At 45.2% G+C, this 19,090-nt stretch overlaps 2 protein-coding genes across 4 annotated transcripts in view; one reads left to right on the top strand and one right to left on the bottom strand.

Moving 5' to 3' along the window:
* The window catches only part of tkfc (triokinase/FMN cyclase), a 38,887-nt gene extending 37,891 nt beyond the window's left edge, over positions 1 to 996 (bottom strand). Inside the window, exons 1-2 of one of the 3 annotated variants that reach the window (XM_069897382.1) lie at positions 674 to 996; positions 307 to 334 (exon numbers count right to left, since the gene is read on the bottom strand). In XM_069897382.1, the coding sequence (XP_069753483.1) occupies positions 307 to 315 (9 nt within the window). In that variant the 5' untranslated portion in view covers positions 316 to 334; positions 674 to 996. Of the gene's footprint in view, positions 1 to 306; positions 384 to 673 lie in introns of all 3 variants that reach the window. The other 2 variants (XM_069897404.1, XM_069897384.1) reach the window with 2 other exon arrangements.
* trim66 (tripartite motif containing 66) overlaps positions 379 to 19,090 on the top strand; it is a 337,321-nt gene continuing 318,609 nt past the window's right edge. Inside the window, exon 1 of the mRNA XM_069897347.1 lies at positions 379 to 403. The gene's annotated coding sequence lies outside the window, so the exon portion shown is untranslated. The remainder of the gene's footprint in view (positions 404 to 19,090) is intronic.

Below are 19,090 nucleotides of genomic sequence, written 5' to 3' on the forward strand. Positions count from 1 at the left end.
TTCGCGAACTGGGGTTTGGCCATCCTTGTTCTGTCCCCTTGAGCGGAGGCCGTGCAAGATGAATAGGTTTCCCAGTGGCTCTCGGGTTTAACCCACATATCTTTTTGTTGGAAGAGTGGGAAATATTGGAAAAGTGTTATAGCAATGATGCAATCTCGCTTGGCACCAATCTACAGAGAAATCTGTTGTGGAGCACATGATAAGGTTATAGATGGAGATGCAAGATGGGAGATAAATCACTGCGAGTGGACAAAGAAGTGGAGGATGTTCTTCAGACACCTTTAACAAGGTTTAAAAGCTACTTACATTGACCATTGGAGCTGCTCTTTGACCCCTGGGAAGAGACAGATGAGGAGGACCTGTCACAGGCAGTATGGAGACGGCTGCATCGGGGCAGTAATTGGTAAGATAATAATGGATATAAAAGAACTTCTTTAAGCTCGTCAGAGTTGACAATTTGTTTTAAAAAGGGTTTTGGTTAGTGACAACGTAATTGAAGGACGTAGTTGTTAAATGTTTGCCGCTCTAATAAAGCTTTCCAGAGGCACCTCCGCGCCGGCGGTCACCGCAAACCCAGCCCTCAGGCGCCCACCGTCATCCAAGGGACGACCGACCCCCCCCCCCCGCCGGCGTCCTGCCCCAGGTCGGACACCGCCTTTTCCCTGCCGCTTACGTGCATCGTTCAGCCCGGAGGAGGGAAACCAGCCACAGGGTGCTCGAAACCAGCCGACCCGACCGAACAGCGGGCTGCAGGCTTCTGCTCTTTGACCGGGCGAAGGCCGCGATTACAAGCGGCTCGTGAATGGAGGAGGCGCGGCCCGGAGCCGGTGGGGGGGGGGGGAGAGGGGAGGATCTGGGGAGGTTTCGGGATGAGGGGAGGGCTCGAGAGGCAGGGTCAAGGGGTGTGGGGAAGGTGTCATAGTGAGGGGAGGGTCAAGGGGGTGAGGGGAAGGTCAAGGGAGTGAGGGAAGGGTGTCATGGTGAGAGGAGGGTGTCATGGTGAGGGAGTCATAGTAAGAGGAGGGTCAAGGGGGTGAGGGGAGGGGGTCATGGTGAGGGGGTCAAGGAAGTGAGCGGAGGGTCAAGGGAGTGAGGGAAGGGTGTCATGGTGAGGAGGGTCAAGCGGGTGAGGGGAGGGTGTCATGGTGAGGGGGTCAAGGGAGTGAGGGGGTCAAGGGAATGAGGGGGTCAAGGGAGTGAGGGGGTCAAGGGAGTGTGGGGGGTCAAGGGAGTGAGGGGGTCAAGGGAGTGAGGGGGTCAAGGGAGTGAGGGGGTCAAGGGAGTGTGGGGGGTCAAGGGAGTGTGGGGGGTCAAGGGAGTGAGGGGGTCAAGGGAGTGAGGGGGTCAAGGGAGTGAGGGGGTCAAGGGAGTGAGGGGGTCAAGGGAGTGAGGGGGTCAAGGGAGTGAGGGGGTCAAGGGAGTGAGGGGGTCAAGGGAGTGAGGGGGTCAAGGGAGTGAGGGGGTCAAGGGAGTGAGGGGGTCAAGGGAGTGAGGGGGTCAAGGGAGTGAGGGGGTCAAGGGGGTGAGGGGAAGGTCAAGGGGGTGAGGGAAGGGTGTCATGGTGAGAGGAGGGTGTCATGGTGAGGGTGTCATAGTAAGAGGAGGGTCAAGGGGGTGAGGGGAGGGGGTCATGGTGAGGGGGTCAAGGAAGTGAGCGGAGGGTCAAGGGAGTGAGGGAAGGGTGTCATGGTGAGGAGGGTCAAGCGGGTGAGGGGAGGGTGTCATGGTGAGGGGGTCAAGGGAGTGAGGGGGTCAAGGGAATGAGGGGGTCAAGGGAGTGAGGGGGTCAAGGGAGTGTGGGGGTCAAGGGAGTGAGGGGGTCAAGGGAGTGAGGGGAGGGTGTCACGGTGAGGAGGGTCAAGCGGGTGAGGGGAGGGTGTCATGGTGAGGGGGTCAAGGGAGTGAGGGGGTCAAGGGAATGAGGGGGTCAAGGGAGTGAGGGGGTCAAGGGAGTGAGGGGGTCAAGGGAGTGAGGGGGTCAAGGGAGTGAGGGGAGGGTGTCACGGTGAGAGGAGGGTGTCATGGTGAGGGTGTCATAGTGAGAGGAGGGTCAAGGGGGTGAGGGGAGGGTGTCATGGTGAGGGGAGGGTGTCATGGTGAGGGGAGGGTGTCATGGTGAGGGGAGGGTGTCATGGTGAGGGGAGGGTGTCATGGTGAGGGGAGGGGATCATGGTGATGGGGTCAAGGGAGTGAGGGGAGGGTCAAGGGAGTGAGGGGGTCAAGGGAGTGAGGGGAGGGTCAAGGGAGTGAGGGAAGGGTGTCATGGTGAGGAGGGTCAAGCGGGTGAGGGGAGGGTGTCATGGTGAGGGGGTCAAGGGAGTGAGGGGGTCAGGGGAGTGAGGGGGTCAAGGGAGTGAGGGGGTCAAGGGAGTGAGGGGGTCAAGGGAGTGAGGGGAGGCTCAAGGGAGTGAGGGGAGGCTCAAGGGAGTGAGGGGAGGCTCAAGGGAGTGAGGGGAGGCTCAAGGGAGTGAGGGGAGGCTCAAGGGAGTGAGGGGAGGCTCAAGGGAGTGAGGGAAGGGTGTCATGGTGAGGAGGGTCAAGGGGGTGAGGGGAGGGTGTCATGGTGAGAAGAGGATATCATGGTGAGAGGAGGGTCAAGGAGGTGAGGGGAGGGTCAAGGGAGTGAGGGAAGGGTGTCATGGTGAGAGGAGGTGTCATGGTGAGGGGGTAAGAAGAGGGGTGTCATGGTGAGGGGAGGGTGTCATGGTGAGAGGAGGGTCAAGGAGGTGAGGGGAGGGTCAAGGGAGTGAGGGAAGGGTGTCATGGTGAGAGGAGCATGTCATGGTGAGGGGGTAAGAGGAGGGCTGTCATGGTGAGAGTGTCATAGTGAGAGGAGGGTCAAAGGGGTGAGGAGAGGGTGTCATGGGGAGGGTGTCATGGTGAGAGGAGGGTCAAAGATTGAGGAGAGGGTGTCATGGTGAGAAGAGGCTATCATGGTGAGAGGAGGGTCAAGGGGTTGAGAGGAGAGTGTCATAGTGAGGAGGGTCAAGGGGGTGAGGGGAGGGTGTTATGGTGAGAGGAGGGTCAAGGGGTGAGGGGAGGGTGTCATGGTGAGGGGGTAAGAGGAGGGTGTCATGGTGAGGGGAGGATGTCATGGTGAGAGGAGGGACAAGGGGCTGAGGGGAGCAAGGACAAGGACAGAGTCCAGCCCGGCCTTTCTCCCGCTCCAGCCTCCTGCCTGTTGGCAGCCGAATGCTGGTGACTTCATTTTCATTTGAAAGAGGATCTGCGATGACGCTTGTAGGTCAACCACAAGAATTATTTATTCATAGTCTCATAAAACATCTTGTTCTCATCGAGCCACCGCACAAATGCTGGTGGTGGACAGAAAGGCGAGTATGTGTATATACGTTGACAGCAATATGACAGACCAAAGTCAAGGAAGTCTGGAGTCATTGAAAGCAGCCAGTTCTCTTTGGATATACTGTATTGCAATCAGAGCTTTTTGGACCGACATTTTCACCTTCGGGTGAGATAACACAAAGCAATGGAACAACTTGATGTATTATATGTGTGTAGTGCGCGTTGGAAGAACCAAAGACTTGTTGATCCAAACCAAGGCTTTTATTAACTAAAAGACTGGAGCATATCACAAGTATGTCAACCAGTCCAGAATGACCTGGTCTGGCTCGGAGCAATCCTTTAAGACCTGCCAGTAGGTGTGGCTACGCTCTCAACCAATCACAGTCATCCTACACTACCATCTGTACCTATACACATTGGTGATAGAATCTGTAGTATCACATTATGCAATACACAAAAGTACTGGATAAACTCGATATAAACCTATTGAAATCTGTAATAAAAATTTGTGCGTCAAAGTTTTTTTTTTGCTGTTAAATATTTTATGGAATAATCCTAAAATTACGTCCCATGAAACAAAAAGATCAAATAATTCCAATCTAATAAATTGATCATTATAAATAATTAAGGTATGAAGCTAACTTTGATTAAAATGCATCCTATCTATATTTAGAATTATTTAGTGGGATTCTATGTTAGCATTTGTCTTGACACTTGAAGACCTTTAATGGTGATGAGAATACATTAATTAATATTTTGAATACCATATTAAGACAGAATGTCACCAGCTTGTTTGTATTTTAGCAATACGACTGTATCCATTATACCATAGCCGAGACTTCCAGCTATTCAAGATTACATAGCCAGTTTCTGGAGCAATTATACTTAAGAGTGTTCACTTATGGTGGATGGAAAGGAGAAGGTTGGTCTTGCCAAATGTCAACTTTCATTTCACATTTTGGGTGGCTTTTGAAGTTTTTTTGGGGGAAAGCACCATTTGTGAAAATCTGGGGACTGCATTGGAGCTGCTTTAGGTTTGTGGAGCCAGGAGATGAACAATGATGAATTGGCATCGGTTTTGAAATTTGACACTTGTGTATAAGCCCACCCTGCTGTATATCATGATGGCAACATCATGATGTTTACCCCCCTCCCCCACATATAGATCTCTGTATGTCAGTAGTCTTGTTAGTCTGATGGTATTAAAGAATGAGAAAAGCACCATGTCTCTGAGTCCTCATTGTGTATGTGCATACATGATAGTGGTGACAAGGAACGAAATGAACCTTACACATGCTCCATGCAACAACCAGGGGAAGGAAGCAAAAGGTAAAAGGTGACTACCTAATGAGCTCTGCGAGTTCCCACCAAAAATCAAAGCAAAAGTGTGGCAAGATGGTGGAGGGAATGTTCAGAGAATTCAACAAAGCAGATGAAAGTTGGGGTAATTATGTAGAGCGGTTTAACCACTACTGCATACTGCATACTGCATACCCTATAATATTAACGATGCCCTGGAATGTGCCCTATTCCTCGGAGGACCCAGGGACAAAGACATAAACAGAGCACTGGGGAACCACTTAAGCCCCAGACTTCCAGTTATGGCAGAAAGGCAATGATTCTATTAAAGGAGACAAATGCCAGAGGAGGCAGTAAGTGAATACCTGGCAGCATTGCATAAACTGTCCAAGCACTGTCACTTTGAGCAGTTTCTGAGCCAAGCACTTCGAGACAGATTGGTGATGAAATTGGCAGATCACGAGGCAAAGGACGACGAAGTAAATCTTGAAATCATCTATAGAACTGCTTGCAGCTCAGAAATGGCAGACAAAAATTTGGATGTGGGCCAACAAGACCTTCTGGTCAGGAGGTTTTCCGCCAACAGTGCTTCCATTGCGGGAAGTACAACCATCGCCCAGAAAACTTTATTCAAAAATTCCAAATGCCACCGTTGCAATAAAAAAGGACATATCAAAGCGAGATGTCAAATGAAAGAAACAGTAAAAAGCAGGAGAACTCAACATTGTAATAACCACCCAGCTGAGGTCAAATCACTAACAAAGAGAGAGAGAGCAGCATTAACAATGAGCATAGCAACAGCTTTGAAGATGATTAAACAACAGCTGCTGTCTTACACAACTGAAAGATAAACGAGAAAAGCACAGCAATTTATGTTCAGCTAAAAATAAACAATAACCTCTGAAAATGGACCTCGCCACAGGGGCTGCAGCATCTCTAATGCCATTATATTTAAATCAATGTTTGCTACCACACCTTCCAGTGAAAACAACTGAAGTAACACTGAGATCTGTTACAGGAGACAAAAATCAAAGTGTTTGAAAAATGTACGGTCAAAATACAATACAAGCAACAACAACCAAAAACACTATCTCTCTACATCGTAGATACCCAGGGACCAGCACTTTTCAGAAGAAACTGGCTACAACATATTCCCCTGGACTGGCTGGAAATCAGTTCAATACTGACTATAAACCACAAAGACAACACCCAGCCAGAACTCAACCAGATTCTCAACCACCACACCGTGGTTTTCCAAAGCAAAAATAAATCCCCAATGTCCAATAATGATCTCTCCAGATGCTAAACGCTCCAGAAGGGCAGGGCAGGGCAGGGCAGGGCAGGAGCAGGCGCAGGCGCAGGCGCAGGCGCAGGAGCAAATTAGCCACTTCAATGTCCACTTCAAATGAAATTTGCCCCTTCAGGGTTTTCCAGATGATAACCTTTTTCTTTCAGGTCACCACAGAGTGCCTTTTTGTTTCTATTATTCCAGGCGAAACAATAGACAACCAGTGCTCTCCTCTTGCATTAACCACAAGGGATTTGATCAGGCTGAATCAAGCACTTACAACCTGTCTTTTGGAAGCTTGTTCTGTTTCAGTCCCAGCTGCTGTTGTTGGCTGTAACACTAGAAATGATCACACTCTTGCGCTCACTCGCTCGCAAGCACTCTTCCAGACAGCAGTGGCTCCGACATGCTCTTTCATCTGTTGCCTTTTGCAAACGACAATCCATTAGATTCCTCAAAGTTGCTGTACAAGTTGATGTTTAAAAAAAAATGTTTTGGTCATTATAGGTGGGGGGGGGGGGATTGCTTTCAAGACCTGCAAGGTAATATTGCAGTTATATAAAGCTCTGGTTAAACCCCACTTAGAGCATTGTGTACAGTTCTGATCACCTTATTATAGGAAGGATACAAATGTTTGGGATAAGGTGCAGAGCAGATTTACCAGGATGCTGCCTGGAGTACAGACCATGTGCTATGAAGAAAGATTGAGTGAGCTAAGGCTTATCTCTTTGGAGCAATAGAGAATAAGGGGTGACCTAATTGAGGTGCATAAGTTTTTAAATGAAGAAATGTTTTTATAGACACAGCACCATAACAAGCACTTCTGGCTACAAACCTGCACCACCAAAATGTGACCAATTATTCCACTATGCCCAAATGCCTACAGTATGGTAACAAGCCATTTTGCCCAACAAGTTTGTGCTGCCAAATTATGCCCTAATTATGCACTAATTATGTCCCAATTATGCCCCAATTATGCCCACACTATGCCCACACTATGCCCACATTATGCCCTTGTTATGCCCACATTATGCACACATTATGCCCACATTATGCCCTAATTACACCCCAATTTACCCTGTCAGAGAAATCTGCCCTCACCAAAATTCTCTAGCCTAACAGCCTTTTTTTGGTCTACTTTCCAGTTTTAAAACTGGTCTCTGACATGAAAGATTGGCTTTCATTCTCTTGCTGCAGAAGTGTCCATCCTATAGAATCGTTCAAATTCTTTTAAAATATTTGGAACCCAAGTACATGACAACACATATACTGACCTTTCATCATTTCTAATGTGTGCTTAACTTTTTTGTGTCAAGTCCCACTGAGCTGAAAACAGATCTTTCCCATCCAAACCTTTTGTGTCCATGTATCTGTCCAAATTTTTCTTAAATATCAAAATTGAGCCTGCATTTACCACTTAGCTGGCAGCTCATTCCACATTCGCACCACTCTCTGCGAGAAGAAATTATCCCTAATGTTCATTTTAAACTTCCCCTTTTCACCCTTAACCCATGTTCACTGATTTTTAATCTTTCCTAACCTCAATGGAAAAAGCCTGGCTTGTATTTATTCCATCTATACTCTCATAATTTTGTATACCTCTATCAACTCATACCTCATGCTTCAGGGAATAAAGTTCTAACTTGTTTAACCTTTCCCTGAAACCCAGTCCCTGAAGTCTGGGCAACATCCTTGTAAATCTGCTCTGCACTCTTTTCACCTTGTTGATATATTTCCTGTAGTTATGTGGACCAATCTGTGCACAATACTCCAAATTTTGCCTCACCAATGTCTCATACAACTTCAACATAACATCCCAACTCTTGTACTCAGTCTTTGGATTTATGAATACCAATATGCCAAAAGCTCTCTTTCTGATCCTATCTACTTGTGATATCACTTTCAAGGACTCAGCAGCAATCCTCAAAGCACACCACTGGTCTTTGCCAGCAGCCAGGAAGGCAATCGTTCACTCATCTACTTAAAAAATACACTAAAAAAACTGAGCAGCGTATCCTGAGGATCTATTGAATAGTTTAAAACATTGCTCCGGTCAACACTGACAGATAACAAACACTGCAAGAATTATATTGTCTGGAAAGTAAGAGTTAATTCATAGAATTAGACCAGTTATATCCCATGAAAGTAATCAATAAATGGTTTCCAGCTTTCTTCAAACTTAGCAGTGGTTTCTCAAGACGACTTCTGATGTTTTCCAGATTTAAGAAAGACAACACGAGAAAACTATTGATATAATGTAGGAGAATCAGTGTCTTTCCATTTAAGTAAAATGGCTCTTCCAGCTAATAGTGTAGAAAAAGCTACCTCTCGCTTATGCAGAAGTAGATAAACAACCAAAATCCAAAAAAAGAGCTGTTGAGGGGTCAGGTTGTAATTGAAAAATCAGAATCATTGATTGAGTTGAAAAAATATTTCCAGAATTTTTATAACACTGAACATGATCATAACCTATGAGTCAATGAAGCCACTTCAATATTGCATCTGTCACAAGTGGAGCTTGTATTAGGAAAAATGCAAGCTAATTTATCTTTAGACATATAAGCTCTATGAACTATTTTAAGCTGTGTTAAAGAATGATGTGCACAAAGTGAAGAAGTATTAACTAGTCTGGTAATTCTTCCCCATATTTCCCCATATTTCAGGAGGTAATGTTACTTTTAAAAATTGATAAGAAGTATGAAAAAAACATGGTGTAATTCAAAAGCGAAGTACCAGGGATGCTGGAAATCTGTCATAAAAGCAGAAATCTCAGCAAGTCAGTATGTATTTATAGAGATGAAAACAGAAATAACATTTCATTTTGATAATCTTGCATTAGAGGTTGTATGTGGTGATGGCTTGTGCTAATATTCAACGATATTTACTTTATTTATTTGTGTAATTGTCGAATGTTTTTTGGACCACATTTTCAGGTTAAAAAAAGAGGGGTTGGGTTCAGGTCGACTTTTACATATGTTGAACTTTAGACCTCAGTAAGATTTAGAATTTTTTTTAGGAGATCTGAATGGGAATATTTGATTATTCCCATCAACTGCTCGCAAAGAGTTCAGATAGGCAGGAAGTTGGGTTGAGGATCCGCGATCGGGAGCTTGGATGGGCTGGGGTGAGGATCAGCAGTCGGGAGCTTGGATGTGTGGGGGGTCAGGTCCAAAAATATGGGTGTTGACTTTTACATGGTATCGATGATTACACCAGAAAATATTGTTATGAGCCCAGAGGACCCGAAAACCCATTAGCAATAGATGTTCACTAAGACAAATGGTTACTTAAACAAAAGTTGAGTTTAATTATATTTAAACATGAAAATAGAATCAAACTTTAACTTCTCTCTATTGACTTATTTAATCCCCTTCTAATTCGAAGCGCAAGTGTATTTAATGTGTGTGTAAGTTTTTAAAAGTTTTCTGTTTCACATTCCAATCTTTCTTCTTCCCTTCAAGTTCACTGGCTGCAGGCAATTCTTATAGTGTGCACAGAATTTAAAATGTATAAAGTTCACTAGGCTTTGGTGCTTGAAAGGTAAATGGTTACCACTCAGGGAGGTTCTTCTTGGTTTTCAGAGATATTTGTTGTTCCTTTTTAATCAACCACTTCAATGTCCACTTCAAATGAAATTTGCCCCTTCAGGGTTTTCCAGATGATAACCTTTTTCTTTCAGGTCACCACAGAGTGCCTTTTTGTTTCTATTATTCCAGGCGAAACATTAGTCAGCCAGTGCTCTCCTCTTGCATTAACCACAAGGGCTTTGATCAGGCTGAATCAAGCACTTACAACCTGTCTTTTGGAAGTTTGTTCTGTTTCAGTCCCAGCTGCTGTTGTTGGCTGTAACAGTATAAATGATCACACTCTCGCGCGCACACGCTCGCAATCACTCTTGCAGACAGCAGTGGCTCCGACAGGCTCTTTCATATGCTGCCTTTTGCAAACAACAATCCATGAGTTTCCTCAAAGTTGCTGTGCAAGTTGATAAGTTTAAAAAAAAATGTGTTGGTCATTGTTGGGGGGGATTGCGTTCAAGAGCTGCAAGGTAATATTGCAGTTGTATAAAGCACTGGTTAAACCACACTTAGAGCATTGTGTACAGTTCTGATCACCTTATTATAGGAATTGTTTCTTCTCTGGACAGGACGGCTTTGTAAGGTGAGCCTGGTGGGCAGCTCGCTTCTTTGCCAGCAGCTCCTGGATTTCCTGGCTGTTTTCGTCAAACCAGTCCTTGTTTTTCCTGGAGGAGAAGCCCAGTACCTCTTCAGTGGATTGCAGTATGGTAGTCTTCAACTGATCCCAGAGGGTTTCAGGGGACGGGTCCTTGAGGCGGATTGCATCGTCGAGCTTTGCTTTGAGGTTTGCCTGGAAGTTTCTTCTCGCTTCGTCTGACTGCAGGTTTCCAACATTGAACCTCTTTCTGGGGGCTTTATTGTTCCTGGGCTTTGGTTTGAAGTGAAGGTTGAGCTTGCAGCGAACCAGCCGGTGGTCAGTGTGGCATTCCGCGCTAGGCATGACCCTGGTGTGGAGCACATCTCGTTTGTCACTTTCTCGCACCAGGATGTAGTCCAGGAGGTGCCAGTGTTTGGATCGGGGATGCATCCAGGTGGTCTTAAGGCTGTCCCTCTGCTGAAAAAGGGTGTTTGTAATGACAAGCCGCTGTTCTGCGCAGAGCTCCAACAGGAGGCGCCCATTGTCGTTGCACTTGCCAACGCCATGCTTGCCCAGGATTCCTGGCCAGGTTTCTGAGTCTTTGCCAACACGAGCGTTGAAGTCGCCCAGGATGACAACCTTGTCGGCTGTAGGGGTGCGTTGGATGAGGTTGCGCAGGTCGGTGTAGAACTTGTCCTTTTCTGCTGGTTCCGCCTGGAGGGTTGGAGCATAGACACTGATGAGGGTGATGTGACGCTTGTTCTGAAGGGGGAGTCGCATGGACATGATTCGGTCCGAGAGGCCTGTCGGAAGGTTTTCGAGTTTGGAGGCAATGAAGCTCTTGACCATGAAGCCTACACCAGATAGGCGTCGTTCATCCGAAGGCTTGCCAGACCAGTAGAGTGTGTAGCCCGCGCCGCGTTCTTGGAGGCTGCCTACATCTGCCAGGCGGACTTCACTGAGAGCGGCTATGTCGATGTCAAGTCTGAGGAGTTCACGTGCAATGAGGGCAGACCGACGTTCAGGTCGGTGGCTGTCAGCCTTGTCTAGCATGGTTCTGATGTTCCAGCATGCTAGCTTGAGTTTGTGAGCATCTTTTGAGGGGGAAGGCGTGGAGGGAGAGGACGTGGAGGGGAAGGACGTGGAGGGGGAGGACGTGGAGGGGGAGGACGTGGAGGGGGAGGACGTGGAGGGGGAGGACGTGGAGGGGGAGGACGTGGAGGGGGAGGACGTGGACCTGTCCTCGGGCCTGCGCAAAGGAGCTTTTAGGTGGAGTGCAGTGCGCGCAGTACTGGCCCCACCCTTTACACCCATGGTTCGTGTGCCGTGGCCAAGCAAGCTGGGACGTGGCAGCGAGGTCCTTGGGTCGTAGGTTTTATATCGGAGTGGCCTTCTCCTATGCAGGTTTCTTACCCGGGCTGGAGGGGCCTGCCTCCCCTCCTAGGTCGGTCCATACTGCCCGGACCGGGGCCGAGGCCGCCGCAGCTCACCCTGTGCCTGGACCGGGGCCGCCGCCTCCCACTCTCTGCCCGGATCGGGGCCTCCCCCTGCCCCACTCGACCGAGGCCGGGGCCGCCGTCTCCCCCTTGCTCCTGCCCAATCTGAGGCGCCTGCAAGCTCACACCAAGACACAAGAGAAACTTGTGCGTGAACTACTCTTTGCAGACGATGCCGCTTTAGTTGCCCATTCAGAGCCAGCTCTTCAGCGCTTGACGTCCTGCTTTGCGGAAACTGTCAAAATGTTTGGCCTGGAAGTCAGCCTGAAGAAAACTGAGGTCCTCCATCAGCCAGCTCCCCACCATGATTACCAGCCCCCCCACATCTCCATCGGGCACACAAAACTCAAAACGGTCAACCAGTTTACCTATCTCGGCTGCACCATTTCATCAGATGCAAGGATCGACAATGAGATAGACAACAGACTCGCCAAGGCAAATAGCGCCTTTGGAAGACTACACAAAAGAGTCTGGAAAAACAACCAACTGAAAAACCTCACAAAGATAAGCGTATACAGAGCCGTTGTCATACCCACACTCCTGTTCGGCTCCGAATCATGGGTCCTCTACCGGCACCACCTACGGCTCCTAGAACGCTTCCACCAGCGTTGTCTCCGCTCCATCCTCAACATCCATTGGAGCGCTCACATCCCTAACGTCGAAGTACTCGAGATGGCAGAGGTCAACAGCATCGAGTCCACGCTGCTGAAGATCCAGCTGCGCTGGATGGGTCACGTCTCCAGAATGGAGGACCATCGCCTTCCCAAGATCGTGTTATATGGCGAGCTCTCCACTGGCCACCGTGACAGAGGTGCACCAAAGAAAAGGTACAAGGACTGCCTAAAGAAATCTCTTGGTGCCTGCCACATTGACCACCGCCAGTGGGCTGATATCGCCTCAAACCGTGCATCTTGGAGCCTCACAGTTTGGCGGGCAGCAACCTCCTTTGAAGAAGACCGCAGAGCCTACCTCACTGACAAAAGGCAAAGGAGGAAAAACCCAACACCCAACCCCAACCCACCAATTTTCCCCTGCAACCGCTGCAATCGTGTCTGCCTGTCCCGCATCGGACTTGTCAGCCACAAACGAGCCTGCAGCTGACGTGGACTTTTTACCCCCTCCATAAATCTTCGTCCGCGAAGCCAAGCCAAAGAAAAAGGATTATAGGAATGATGCAAATGTTTGGGATAAGTTGCAGAGAAGATTTACCAGGATGCTGCCTGGAGTACAGTCCATGTGCTATGAAGAAAGATTGAGTGAGCTAATGCTTATCTCTTTGGAGCAATAGAGAATGAGGGGTAACTTAATTGAGGAGTATAAGTTTTTAAATGAAGAAATTGTTTTATAGACACAGCACCATAACAAGCACATCTGGCTACAAACCTGCAGCACTGAAATTTGACCAATTATTCCACTATGCTCAAATGCCAACAGTATGGTTACAGGCCATTTTGCCCAACAAGTTTGTGCTGCTGAATTTATGCCCTAATTATGCCCTAATACCCCCTATTTATCCCCCCAATCACCCCTAATTACCCCCTAATTACCCCCTAATTACCCCCTAATTACCCCTAATCACCCATAATCACCCCCAATCACCCCTAATTATGCCTAATAACCTTTATTACCAATTACCCATAATTACCCTCAATTACCCCTTAATAACTCCTCAATTGCCACTTAATTACCCCTTATTACCCCTAATTACCCCTTATTACTCCTAATCACCCATAATCACCCCTAATCACCTCTAATTACCCCTGATTACCACTGATTACTCCTGATTACCCCTAATTACCACTAATTACCCCTAATTACCACCAATTACCCTAATTACCCATAATCACCCTTCATTACCCCTAAACATCCCTAATCACCCCTAATCACCCCCTCATCACCCCATAATTACCCCCTAATCACCCCTAATTACCCCCTAATTACTGGTCTACTTTCCAGTTTTAAAACTGGTCTGTGACATGAAAGATTGGCTTTCCTTCTCTTGCTGCAGAAGTGTCCATCCAATAGAATCGTTCAAATTGTTTTAAAATATTTGGAAACCAAGAACATGACAACACAGATACTGACCTTTCATCATTTCTAGTGTGTGCTTAACTTTTTCCTGTCATGTCCCACTGAGCTACACCCAGATCTTTCCCCTCCAAACCTTTTGTGTCCATGTATCTGTCCAAATTTTTCTTAAATATCAAAATTGAGCCTGCATTTACCACTTAGCTGGCAGCTCATTCCACATTCCCACCACTCTCTGCGAGAAGAAATTATCCCTAATGTTCAATTTAAACTTCCCCCTTTCACACTTAACCCATGTTCAATGATTCTAAATCTGCTCTGCACTCTTTTCATCTTGTTGATATCTTTCCTGTAGTTATGTGGCCCAATCTGTGCACAATACTCCAAATTTTGCCTCACCAATGTCTCATAAAACTTCAACATAACATCCCAAATCTTGTACTCAGTCTTTGGATTTATTAATACCAATATGCCAAAAGCTCTCTTTCTGACCCTATCTACTTGTGATATCACTTTCAAGGACTCAGCAGAAATCCTCAAAGCACACCACTGGTCATTACCAGCAGCCTGGAAGGCAATCGTTCACTCATCTACTTAAAAAAATACACTAAAAAAAACTGAGCCTCCTATCCTGAGGATCTGTTGAATAGTTTAAAACTTTGCTCCGGTCTACACCGACAGATAACAAACACAGCAAGAATTATATTGTCTGGAGAGGAAGAGTTAATTCATAGAATAACACCAGTTATATCCCATGAAAGTCATCAATAAATGGTTTCCAGCTTTCTTCAAACTTAGCAGTGGTTTCTCAAGACGACTTCTGATGTTTTCCAGATTTAAGAAAGACAACACGAGAAAACTATTGATATAATGTAGGAGAATCAGTGTCTTTCCATTTAAATACAAAGGCTCTTCCAGCTAATAGTGTAGAAAAAGCTAACACTCGATTATGCAGAAATAGATAAACAACCGAAATCCAAAAAGAGAGCCGTTGAGGGGTCAGGTTGTAATTGAAAAATCAGAATCATTGATTGAGTTGAAAAAATATTTCCAGAATTTTTATAACTCTGAACATGATCAAAACCTATGAGTCAATGAAGTCACTTCAATATTGCATCTGTCACAAGTGGAACTTGTATTAGGAAAAATGCAAGCTAGTTTATCTTTAGACATATAAGCTCTATGAACTATTTTAAGCTGTGTTAAAGAATGATGTGCACAAAGTGAAGAAGTATTAACTAGTCTGGTAATTCTTCTCCATATTTCAGGAGGTAATGTTACTTTCAAAAATTGATAAGAAGTATGAAAAAACATGGTGTAAGTCAAAAGCCAAGTACCAGGGATGCTGGAAATCTGTCATAAAAGCAGAAATCACTAATGATTCTCAGCAAGTCGGTCTGCATTTGTAGAGATAAAAACAGAAATAACATTTCATTTTGATAACCTTGCATTAGAGGTTGTATGTGGTGATGGCTTGTGCTAAAATTCAACGATATTTACTTTATTTATTTGTGTAATTGTCGAATGTTTTTCGGACCACATTTTCAGGTTAAAAAAGAGGGGGTGGGTTCAGGTTGACCTTTACATTTGTTGAACTTTAGACCTCAGTAAGATTCAGAATTTTTTTTAGGAGATCTGAATGGGAATATTTGATTATTCCCATCAACTGCTCGCAAAGAGTTCAGATAGGCAGGAAGTTAGGTTGAGGATCTGCGATCAGGTGCTTGGATTGTCTGGGGTGAGGATCAGCAGTCAGGTCCAAAAATATTGGTGTTGACTTTTACATGGTATCGATGATTATACTAGTATATATTGTTATGAGCCCAGAGGACCCCAAAACCCATCAGCAATAGATATTCACCAAGAATAGCATTCTGCAAGGGGAAGGAGAACAGCCAGAAGTCGTGGTCCATGTGGGGACCAATGACTTAGTTAGAAGTGGGGATGAGGTCCTGAAACAGGATTATGTAGAATTAGGTAGGAAGTTAAAAAACAGGACCTCCAAGGTAGTAACCTCTGGATTGCTGCCCATGCCACGAGCTAGCGAGGGTAGAAATAGGAAGATGTGGAGGATGAATGTGTGGCTAAAGAGATGGTGCAGGGGGCAAGGGATAAGATTTCTGGATCATTGGGATCTCTTCTGGGGAAGGTCGGACCTATACAAGAGGGACGGACTCCACTTGAACTGGTTGGGGACCAATGTGCTGGCAAGTAGATTTGCTCGAGCTGTGGGGGTAGGTTTAAACTAGTTTGGCAGGGGGGTGGGGAACAGAGGGTGAGAGCAATGTCCAGGGAGTATGGCCACCTAGCTAGGAATATAAAAGATAAGAAAGGTAGGATGGAGATTAGGGTAGAAGGTAAAAAAGAGAATATATGTGAGGGTCATTCTCTGAGATGCATATATTTTAATGCAAGAAGCATAGTGAACAAGGTAGATGAGCTGAGAGCATGGATAGATACTTGGGGTCACGATATTGTGGCAATTAGTGAGACTTGGCTACAGGAGTGATAGGACTGGCAACTTAATGTTCTGGGATACATTTATTTTAGATGTGATAGATCAGGGGGTAAAAAAGGAGGAGGAGTTGCTGTGCTTGTTAGGGAGAACATTACTGCCGTGAGGTGGCAGGATGGGATGGAGGGATCGACCAGTGAGGCTGTTTGGGTGGAATTGAGGGGTGGAGGAGGCAAGAGGGTGCTAATAGGGGTGTATTACAGACCACCAAATGGGCCAAGGGAATTAGAGGAACAAACTTGTAGGGAGATAACATCTATGTGTGAAAATCATAGGGTAGTGATCATGGGAGATTTTAACTTCCCACACATTGATTGGGATACCCATACGGTTAGAGGGCTGGATGGGCTGGAGTTCGTTAAATGTGTTCAGGATTTTTTTCTAAATCAGTTAGTAGAAGAACTGACTCGGGATGGTGTAATACTGGATCTCCTGTTAGGGAATGAGCTAGGTCAGGTAGCGGACATTAATGTTGGAGAACCAATTGAGTCTAGTGACCATAATTCTGTTAGTTTTAGGGTAGTTTTAAGGAAGAGCAAGGAGAGGCCTAAAGTTGAGGTTCTGGATTGGAAAAGAGCAAATTTCGTAGGAATAAGAAGGGATTTGGGGAGTATTGAGTCGGACAGGATATTTTCAGGTAAGGATGATAATGAAAAATGGAGGGTATTCAAAAAAGAAATTTTGAGGGTACAGAGTAGTTATGTCCCAGTCTGGATCAAAGGAAAGGCTGGAAGTCATAGGGAGGCTAGGTTTTCGAGGAATATTGGAATTTGGTTAGGAGAAAAAGGGAGGTGTACAAGAGGTATAAAAAGCAGGGAGCTGAGAAGTTGAAGGAGGACTACCAGGAGTGTAGAAGGAATCTTAAGAAAGAAATTAGAAAGGCCAAAAAAAGGCCAAAAAAATAGCCGTTGAGGGGTCAGGTTGTAATTGAAAAACCAGAATCATTGATTGAGTTGAAAAAAAAATTTTCAGAATTTTTATAACACCGAACATAATCAAAACCTATGAGTCAATGAAGCCACTTCAATATTGCATCTGTCACAAGTGGAGGTTGTATTAGGAAAAATACAAGCTAGTTTATCTTCAGACATATAAGCTCTATGGACTATTTTAAGCTGTGTTAAAGAATGATGTGCACAAAGTGAAGAAGTATTAACTAGTCTGGTAATTCTTCCCCATATGTCAGGTGGTAATGTTACTTTCAAAAATTGATAAGAAGTATGAAAAAACATGGTGTAACACAAAAGCCAAGTACCAGGAATGCTGGAAATCTGTCATAAAAGCAGAAATCACAAAAGATTCTGAGCAAGTCGGTATGCATTTGTAGAGATAAAAACAGAAATAACATTTCATTTTGATAACCTTGCGACGATATTACTTTATTTATTTGTATAATTGTCGAATGTTTTTTGGACCATTTTTTCAGGTTAAAAAAATAGGGGGTGGTTTCAGGTCGACCCTTATGATTCAGAATTGTAAGATTCAGGATTTTTTTAGGAGATCTGAATGGGAATATTTGATTATTCCCATCAACTGCTCGCAAAGAGTTCAGATAGGGAGGAAGTTGGTTTGAGGATCCGCGATCGGGAGCTTGGATGGGCTGCGGTGAGGATCAGCATTCGGGAGCTTGGATGTGTGGGCGGTCAGGTCCAAAAATATGGGTGTTGACTTTTACATGGTATCGATCATTACACTTGTATATATTGTTATGAGCCCAGAGGACCCCAAAACCCATCAGCAATAGATATTCACCAAGACAAATGGTTACTTAAACAAAAGTTGTTTTAATTATATTTAAACATGAAAATAGAATCAAACTTTAACTTCTCACTATTGACTTATTTAATCCCCTTCTAATTCTAAGCGCAAGTGTATTTAATGTGTATGTAAGTTTATAAATGTTTTCTGTTTCACAGTCCAATCTCACTTCTTTCCTTCAAGTTCACTGGTTGCAGGCAATTCTTATAGTGTGTACAGAATTTAAAATGTATAAAGGTCACTAGGCTTTGGTGCTTGAAAGGTAAATGGTTACCACTCAGGAAGGTTCTTGGTTTTAAGAGAGATTTGTTGTTCCTTTTTAATCAGTCACTTCAATGTCCACTTCAAATGAAATTTGCCCCTTCAGGGTTTTCCAGATGATAACCTTTTTCTTTCAGGTCACCACAGAGTGCCTTTTTGTTTCTCTTATTCCAGGTGAAACATTAGACAGCCAATGCTCTCCTCTTGCATTAACCACAAGGGCTTTGATCAGGCTGAATCAAGCACTTACAACCTGTCTTTTGGAAGCATGTTCTGTTTCAGTCCCAGCTGCTGTTGTTGGCTGTAACACTAGAAATGATCACACTCTCGCGCGCACACGCTCGCAATCACTCTTGCAGACAGCAGTGGCTCCGACAGGCTCTTTCATATGCTGCCTTTTGCAAACAACAATCCATTAGTTTCCTCAAAGTTGCTGTGCAAGTTGATAAGTTTAAAAAAATGTGTTGGTCATTATTGGGGGGGATTGCGTTCAAGAGCTGCAAGGTAATATTGAAGTTGTATAAAGCACTGGTTAAACCACACTTAGAGCATTGTGTACAGTTCTGATCACCTTATTATAGGAATGATGCAAATGTTTGGGATAAGTTGCAAAGAAGATTTACCAGGATGCTGCCTGGAGTACAGTCCATGTGCTATGAAGAAAGATTGAGTGAGCTAATGCTTATCTCTTTGGAGCAATAGAGAATGAGGGGTGGCTTAATTGAGGTGTATAAGTTTTTAAATGAAGAAATGTTTTTATAGACACAGCACCATAACAAGCACTTCTGGCTACAAACCTGCACCACCGAAATGTGACTAATTATTCCACTATGCTCTAATGCCAACAGTATGGTAACAGGCCATTTTGCCCAACAAGTTTGTGCTGTTGAATTTACGCCCTAATTATGCCCTAATACCCCTATTTACCCCCAATCACCCTAATTACCCCCTAATCACCCCTAATCACCCCTAATTACCCCAATAACC

Source organism: Narcine bancroftii, chromosome 1 (assembly GCF_036971445.1).
Source record: "Narcine bancroftii isolate sNarBan1 chromosome 1, sNarBan1.hap1, whole genome shotgun sequence".
Classification (NCBI taxonomy): Eukaryota; Metazoa; Chordata; class Chondrichthyes; order Torpediniformes; family Narcinidae; genus Narcine; species Narcine bancroftii.